This window comes from Triticum dicoccoides, chromosome 7B, assembly GCF_002162155.2.
Source record: "Triticum dicoccoides isolate Atlit2015 ecotype Zavitan chromosome 7B, WEW_v2.0, whole genome shotgun sequence".
NCBI classification, from domain to species: domain Eukaryota; kingdom Viridiplantae; phylum Streptophyta; class Magnoliopsida; order Poales; family Poaceae; genus Triticum; species Triticum dicoccoides.
Window position 1 is genome coordinate 605,755,299 of NC_041393.1, and position 8,983 is coordinate 605,764,281.

The 8,983-nt window shown below is 43.4% G+C and overlaps 1 protein-coding gene across 1 annotated transcript in view; it reads right to left on the bottom strand.

Moving 5' to 3' along the window:
• Nucleotides 1-1,462: 1,462 nt before the first annotated feature.
• LOC119339188 (oxysterol-binding protein-related protein 1C-like) overlaps nucleotides 1,463-8,983 on the bottom strand; it is a 21,949-nt gene continuing 14,428 nt past the window's right edge. Inside the window, exons 2-4 of the mRNA XM_037611335.1 lie at nucleotides 3,867-4,175; nucleotides 3,408-3,773; nucleotides 1,463-1,627 (exon numbers count right to left, since the gene is read on the bottom strand). Coding sequence (XP_037467232.1) covers nucleotides 1,463-1,627; nucleotides 3,408-3,773; nucleotides 3,867-4,175 — 840 coding nt within the window. The remainder of the gene's footprint in view (nucleotides 1,628-3,407; nucleotides 3,774-3,866; nucleotides 4,176-8,983) is intronic.

Here is an 8,983-nt window from a genome sequence, read left to right on the forward strand (position 1 = left end):
AAGCTTATATCATAAAAGATAGACCCGGGGGCCATAGGGTTCACTAGTGGCTTCTCTCAAGATAGCATAAGTATTACGGTGGGTGAGCAAATTACTGTCGAGCAATTGATAGAAAAGCGAATAATTATGCACTACTAGAAAAACCGCTACTAATGGCGCACCTAATTTGGCCATTAATGGCGCATCACTGGTGCGCCATTACTAGCACGCCATTAGTATAGGCCACGGTGCGCCATTAGTATGCCTCCCAGGGGCCATGTATACCCAGGTGCTTTGGCATACTAATGGCGCACGACCACGAGATGCGCCATTAGTAACAGCGGCATACTAATGGCGCACTGTCCAGTGATGCGCCATTAGTATGTTTTGTCATACTAATGGCGCACTGTCATGTGATGCACCATTAGTATGAATATTAGGTTTTTTTTATTTTTTATTTTCTGTTTTTTGCACAGGTTACAAAATGTATAATTTGACAAAATATAGACAGCACACATCAACAACAGATTCATCGAATACAATAGAAGATTAGTCTTTGAATACAATTCATCATATTAGTCTCCGAATACAATTCATCATATTAGTCTCCAATTTTTATTATAGTAAGAATATTACAATGTCTTTACAAGTTTCCAATAAAAGGAAAATTGCAAGGAAATAAAAAAAACTAAAGCTAATCTTCTAGTAATCTTTTCTTCTTTTTCTTCACTTTATCCCTGCAAAATGTAACAAAATAAACAGAAACACAAACAAACTATTTATAACATGTCAATACTGTCATTTTTTCAGACCAAGTAACTAACAACTTCAGTGAGACAGGCACAGTGCAGTGTGAATTTCAATTGGCTAAATCATATATAGAAATCAGTATCTTCTCTATGAACCTGAAACTGAGATGACTGGACTAATTTTGCACATTTGATTTATGAATTTATTCTTCTTCGACAACCAACTAAACTTCGGATCACCTTCTAAGCATCTGTACATACTACATAGGCTGATAAATCCAACAGCCACAATGCAAATATCGACTATTTCCATTCAACTTCTTCACTTACTCATTATTATCTAATGAAACCATTCGTAACTAATGAAGCAGATTGGCTGAAGTTATCATGTCTACATTTGGCTGGTAGGATGGAACATTTCTGGATTGGGAGTCAATGAGCTTTATGCTTTCAATTCTCACTGTTTTATTCAGGTGGTACAAGTAACATTTCAGCCTATTTCTAGATAAAAGCCCACCCTCTGTATGAGGCTTCACTGCCCAAAAGGCTGAAGTTGGAGTATGATCAAACTATTCAGAGCACTATAGGGCCAAAATGGTCCTTTGAATTCAATAGTTGATTTCGGAGCACTATAGGGTCAAAATGGTCCTTTGAATTCAGTAGTTGATTTCTGAGCCAAAATACTATTTATTTTATTTGTGCGCAATTTTACCAACAAATTATCAGAAGATAGTTCAGAACGCACGTATATCAATAGCATGTGTAGCAGTAAGATTTACACTAACTAAATTTGTCATACCACTAAGCTTCTCATTCCTTGGTCTGGAAGCAGATCCATACTCTTTCGACTGTCTTTGGCTCTCATCAACGAGGGTATTCTCCAAATCGACCTTTTCTGTCTACAGAAAGGCAATAAAACAGAATACATTGCCAAATGAGAACATCGATACTATAAATTTTGAATAGATCTAAAATTAATTAGGAAACATCAGAATAGATAAAATTGCAATCAGGAACAATGTATGATGAGAACATCGATAATATGAAATTCATTGACATATCTAAAATTACAAAGGGAAACATCAGAAATACAGAATACATAATCTTACAAATTGATGCACTGGAAGAGTGTCAAGGGGAAGAAAACTTAGAATGTCTGATCTGCCAAATGGCTAAAATGTTTTACATGTAACACAAACAAAGGAGGACAATAGATAATCAGAGCTAGCTATATTCCATTCTTTCTGCAGCGACAACAACAACAATGGATTGTTTTTATCGCATACGTCCTTGATTTTCTAACCAGCCTGACTGACTCCCTACTCATGTCCACTGTAGGAGAGGTATCTCATGTTCATCATTGTCTGACATATGATTTTTAACATGTACTTGGGGTCTAACATGGGAAGGAGCCAGAGGGAGTCGCACAATGAAAGTTGATCTTGCTAAATCACAATAAAATAAATACATGCAGAAATGCGCATATGAGTAGCAGAGTACATCTAATGACAGCAACAAGCCATCTAGAAAACTTTAATACATTTAATATTGAGTAAAATTGCACATGTTCTCGACCTAATTTAACCCAAGTTGGAAAAAACATTAAGGTTTGGGTATCTTTGCACATAATACCATTTCACATTGCAGCAGGTCTCAACCCAACCAGACCAGAACCTACTGTTTTCGTCTATTAAGAGGTGTGCAACATTTACATTGTGTTAGGTGCAAAGAAAACTAGACACTGGTGATTGGCACGATTATGATTGAAATTAGGTGGCAGAAAGGGCAATTTACTATTCATTATAATATATTTCCCACCAATACCTGACAAGGTGAATCGAGAATAATACCCAACAGAAAAGAAAAAATATTACTCACTGAATTCTAAACCAATGCAGCACCAATTCTATTAAAAATGTTCTGACTACAGCATTATTTCCGCCTGTTCTCCATTCCCATCTACCTTTGCTTCTCACTGATTCCTCCAAAAACATGTGAGCTAGGGGGCACTCCCGTGTGTGCATGCACATGGTATGTGTAATTGCGTATGCTTCAACACGACATAACCTTAAAGGAATATATAAGGTGGAAACTGAAATAAAGTGCCAAAGCATGTTCTAGTTTTCAAAATTCTCAGGATGGACACATTTGAAATACACAAAAATGGGTAAACATGCATGAATAATGGTTTGTCTGCAGAATGTCCCTTCACCAACATCTACAGGTTTCTTCGCAATTTACCAAAACCTCAGCACATAGTTCCCACCTTCCATGAACTTAACCTCAATTTAGGTTTCCACCTGATACAGATCTACTAAACAGACTGCAGCATCTGACAAACTCAATAAAACAGCAGTGGCAGAAGATTTCAAAGAAATGCAAGTACTAACTCAATAAAACAACAGTGGCAGAAAGCTCAAAGAAATGTAAGTACAGCACGACCCATGGTGACAGCTAGTATTCAAAATCGGTTTCGATGTACACTCATGTCAATCGTGTACGCACAACGGCAAAATTCCTCCGTGCGTCAATGTACGTCAGTAGCTCTGTACTTGTTTCTTCATTAATTAAACCATGTAGAGAATGGCACAATATCACACCATGCAGTGGACACCAAAATTTCCTACTCCCATGCACGATCAAGTTCTGTTCGAAGCAGGGTCAGATAGATATGAATACCTCTAGGTGGCGGAGCGTGTCAAGGAGTAGCGCCTGCTTCTGCTTGAGAAGCACAAGCTGCTTGTGCAGCGCCTCGAACTCCTCCCGCACGATCCTCTCGCTGTCAGCAATGGCAGCATCGCTGACCCGTTCCTGCTGCAGGCGCTTCTTCAGGCGCTCGGTGGAGACCGCCGCGGCCGCCGCAGTGTCCCCCAGCCCGACCATCTCGCTGGTGGACATCCTCGGGAACATCTCCTTGGTGGCACGGAGCGCCTCGAGCCACGCGGCCCTGTCCTCCCTCGTCTCGGCCTGCAGGTGCAGCCTCTTGGTCCCCGAGAAGATGGAGAACCTCCTGTCGTCCGATCTGCTCTCTCTGACGGTCGACACCTGCACGTCAACCACCCTTTTCAGCGTCAGAGACAGAGGGAAATGGATCTGCGGATCAGAGGAGCGAATCGAAGCATCGAGCAGGCGACTGACCTTGAGGTGGATTTCGCCGAGGGGCTTGCGGGGCGTCTGGTGGTGGCCGTGGCCGTTGGAGTGGGGGGCGGAGGCGGAGGAGGGGCGCGCGAGGCGGCGGAGCGAGTCCTCACCGATGACCTTGGCGCCGCGGTCGGTGTCGCGGGAGAGGTCGATGCGGTCGGGCCCGTGGATCTTGTAGTAGGAGAGCACGCCGTCGCTGAGCGCGAACCAGCGGGGCCGCCACCCGCGGCCGTAGTTGACCCACTTGTAGAGGACCCCGGAGATGCCAGATCCGGTGTCGCCATGGCCGGCCTCCTCCTGTGGTGCCTGCTAGGTCGCCATGGCCGCGGGCTCCTTGTCCGTGGCGGCTGGATCTGGGGCCTTGGGGTGGCAGGGAGCTCCTCCTCCTGCAGCTCGGCGGCCTCCACACCCCGGAGCAACGCCGTCGCCGGAGGACGTGGTCACCTGCTCTCCTCTGGATCCGGTGAGGAGGGTTGGGGAAGGAGCTCACCACGGCTCCATGCCCTGGATCTGGTGTGAGGGAGGGGGAAGGGAGCTCGCCGTGGTCAGGAGGGAGAGGAAGAGGCGGGCGGCCGGGGCTTCCCGATCTAAATCAAAGTTGAGGGAGGTGGGTGGGTGTGTCAGGAGGAAGGTGAGGGGGAGAGAACGTGACAAGAGGGAGGGGATAAGGGGTGATAGCAATGGCGCACTGGTAGGGGTGCGACATACGTATAGATAGCAATGGCACATCTCTTACTGGTGTGCCATTACTAGTTAAAACTAATAATGGCGCACGGTGGAACAGTGCGCCATTAGTAGTTTTGCAAAAAAAGAATAAAAAATATAATTCAAAAAACAACATTAGTGGCGCACTTTCCGACAGGTGCGCCATTACTAGTTATAACTAGTAATGGCGCACTGTGTCTGGATGCGCCATTAGTATGTTTGGACAGGCGCACTAGTTCAAAAAAAAAATTTGATACTAATGGCGCACCCTGGGCCAGGTGCGCCATTAGTAGTTTCAACTCTAATGGCGTATCAGAAGGTGGTGCGCCATTAGTATATACTAATGGCACACCGCTTGTCTGGTGCGCCATTAGTGTCAATCTCATCTATAGCCCTTTTTCTAGTAGTGATGAGATTATCTAGGCATGATCATGTATATAGGCATCACATCCGCGACAAGTAGACCGACTCCTGCCTGCATCTACTACTATTACTCCACACATCGACCGCTATCCAGCATGCATCTAGAGTATTAAGTTCATACAAAAAGAGTAACGCATTAAGAAAGATGACATGATGTAGAGGGATAAACTCATGCAATATGATATAAACCCCATCTTTTTATCCTCGATGGAAACAATACAATACGTGCCTTGATGCCCCTGCTGTCACGGGAAAGGACACCGCAAGATTGAACCCAAACCTAAGCACTTCTCCCATTGCAAGAAAGATCAATCTAGTAGGCCAAACCAAACTGATAATTCGAAGAGACTTGCAAAGATAACTCAATCATACATAAAAGAATTCATAGGAGATTCAAATATTTCTCATAGATAAACTTGATCATAAACCCACAAGTCATCGGATCTCGACAAACACACCGCAAAAAGAGTTACATCGAATAGATCTCCAAGAAGATCGAGGAGAACATGGTACTGAGATCCAAAAAGAGAGAAGAAGACATCTAGCTAATAACTATGGACCCGAAGGTCTGTGGTAAACTACTCACAACTCATCGGAGGGGCTATGGTTTGATGTAGAAGCCCTCCATGGTCGATTCCTCCTCCGGCGGAGCGCCAGCGAAGGCTCCAAGATGGGATCTCGCGGATACAGAAGGTTACGGCAGTGGAAATTGTTTTTCGTTGGCTCCCTGGATGTTTTCGGGGTACATGGGTATATATTGGAGGAAGAAGTAGGTCGGTGGCCGCCTGAGGGGCCCACGAGATAGGGGGCGCGCCCTGTAGGGGTGGGCGCGCCCTCCACCCTCGTGGCCGCCTCGGCAGCTTCTTGACTTGCACTCCAAGTCCTCTGGACCATGTTCATTCCAAAAATCACGCTCCCAAAGGTTTCATTCCATTTGGACTCAGTTTGATATTCCTTTTCTTCGAAATACTGAAATAGGCAAAAAAACAGTAATACGGGCTGGGCCTCCGGTTAGTAGGTTAGTCCCAAAAATGATATGAATGTGTAAAGTAAAGCCCATAAACATCCAAAACGGGTAATATAATAGCATGGAACAACCAAAAATTATAGATACGTTGGAGATGTATCAAGCATCCCCAAGCTTAATTCCTGCTCGTCCTCGAGTAGGTAAATGATAAAAACAGAATTTTTGATGTGGAATGCTACCTAGCATATTTCTCAATGTAATTTTCTTTATCGTGGCATGAATGTTCAGATCCAAATGATTCAAAATAAAAGTTCATATTGACATAAGAAATAGTAATACTTCAAGCATACTAATCAAAGCAATCATGTCTTCTCAAAATAACATGGCTAAAGAAAGTTCATCCCTACAAAAATCATATAGTTAGGCTATGCTTCATTTTCGTCACACAAAAATGCTCCCAAATTCTACACCCCCGATGACAAGCCAAGCAATTGTTTCGTACTTAAATAATCTCAAACTTTTTCAACTTTCATGCAATACATGAGCGTGAGCCATGGATATAGCACTATGGGTGGAATAGATTATGATGATGGGGATTGTGTGGAGAAGACAAAAAGGAGAAAGTCTCACATTGTCGAGGATAATCAACGGGCTATGGAGATGCCTATCAATTGATGTCAACATGAGGAGTAGGGATTGCCATGCAACGGATGCACTAGAGCTATAAATGAATGAAAGCTCAACAAAAGAAAACTAGTGGGTGTGCATCCAACTTGCTTGCTCATAAAGACCTAGGGCATTTTGAGGAAGCCCATCGTAGGAATATACAAGCCAAGTTCTATAATGAAAAATTCCCACTAGTATATGAAAGTGATAACATATGAGACTCTCTATATGAACAACATGGTGCTACTTTGAAGCACAAGTGTGGAAAAGAGATAGTAACATTGCCCCCTTTTATTTATTTTCTCTTTTTTCTTTTTCTTTTCTTTTTTTGGGCCTTTCTTTTTTTTTCTTTTTTTTCTTTGGCCTTTTTTTTTCTTTTTGGCCTTTCCTTTTTTGGGGGGACAATGCTCTCGTAATGATGATCATCACACTTTTATTGATTTACAACTCATGAATTACAACTCAAAACTAGAACAAGATATGACTCTATATGAATGCCTCCGGCGGTGTACCGGGATGGGCAATGAATCAAGAGTGACATGTATGAAAAATTATGCATGGTGGCTTTGCCACAAACACGATGTAAACTACATGATCATGCAATGGCAATATGACAATAGTAATGCGTGTCATGATGATAAACGGAAGGTGGAAAGTTGCATGCCAATATATCTCGGAATGGCTATGGAAATGCCATAATAGATAGGTATGGTGGCTGTTTTGAGGAAGATATAAGGAGGTTTATGTGTGATAGAGCGTATCATATCACGGGGTTTGGATGCACCGGCAAAGTTTGCACCAACTCTCGGAGTGAGAAAGGGCAATGCACGGTACCGAAGAGGCTAGCAATGATGGAAAGGTAAAAGTGCGTATAATCCATGGACTCAACATTAGTCAAAAGAACTCATATACTTATTGCAAAAAACTAGAAGTCATCAAAAACCAAGCACTACGCGCATGCTCCTAGGGGGATAGATTGGTAGGAAAAGACCATCGCTCGTCCCCGACCGCCACTCATAAGGATGCACAATCCAAGGGCACCTCATGTTTCAAATTCGTTACACAACTTTAACCATACGTGCATGCCACAGGACTTGCTAACTTCAACACAAGCATTCTTTAAATTCATAATCACCCAACTATCATGACTTTAATATCACTACCTCCATATCTCAAAACAATTATCAAGTATCAAATTGATCATACACTACTAGGAAAAGGGCTATAGATGGAATTGACACTAATGGCGCACCAGACATGTGGTGCGCCATTAGTATATACTAATGGCGCACCACACCCTGATGCGCCATTAGTGTTGAAACTACTAATGGCGCACCCTGCTCATGGTGCGCCATTAGTACCGATTTTTTTAAACCAGTGCGCCTGTCCAAACATACTAATGGCGCATCCTCTGGTGGTGCGCCATTACTAGTTGTAACTAGTAATGGCGCACCGGCCGGAAGGTGCGCCACTAATGTTATTTTTTTTATTATTGTTTTTATTCCTTTTTTTGCAAAAGTACTAATGGCGCACCATCTGGGGCTGCGCCATTAGTAACCTGGATTACTAATGGCGCATTTGTTGCTGGTGCGCCATTAGTAAGTGGGCAGCAACAAGATATTTTGGACAGCCTCTCCTCCCACACTCACTTTCTCCCCACTTCATTCTCTCCACCGCCTCCTACTTGTCTCGGGTGCCTCCTCTTTTTCACCTCATTTCCACCATAGATTCATTCAAATTAAGTGGTTAAGTTACCTTGTTTTGCTAGGTAAGTAAGGGGGGAAGCTATATTTATGTTGTTCTCCCTACAACAATGTGCACATGCACTTTTTATGGCCTAGCTAGATCTATGTATGTTCGTGGTGTTGCATATGTTTGTGGTCTTGCATATGTGTTTGTGTTTGGAGGTGTACCGGTATTTGAAATGCGATAGTTGCCAATATTTTGCCGGAATGTTGATTCATTTCTGTTTCGGCGAGAATTTTGGCATTAAGCATTCTTTTTGGTCCTATTTTTAGGGAAAGTCATGCCAAATTTTTTTCTTGGTTCTAAAATATCGTTTTGCTCTACCCCGCAGGCGACCATGGTCCGCACGATGACCGAAGGCATCGTGAATAGGTTTTTGTGCTCCGCGAAGGCCGAGATGCTTCAAAAGAACGAGACGGAGATAAGATGTCCATGTCGAAGATGCAAGCTGAATAGCCTTATTGCGGACCCGGATTCCGGGTAGGTGCGGGACCACCTGCTCTTGCGTGGTTTCATGGATGGCTATCGGTGGCAAGGTGATGAAGATGACTACGAAGTCGTCCATGGGGGCCGGGCAAGAAATGAGGAAGGGCAACAAGACAACCAC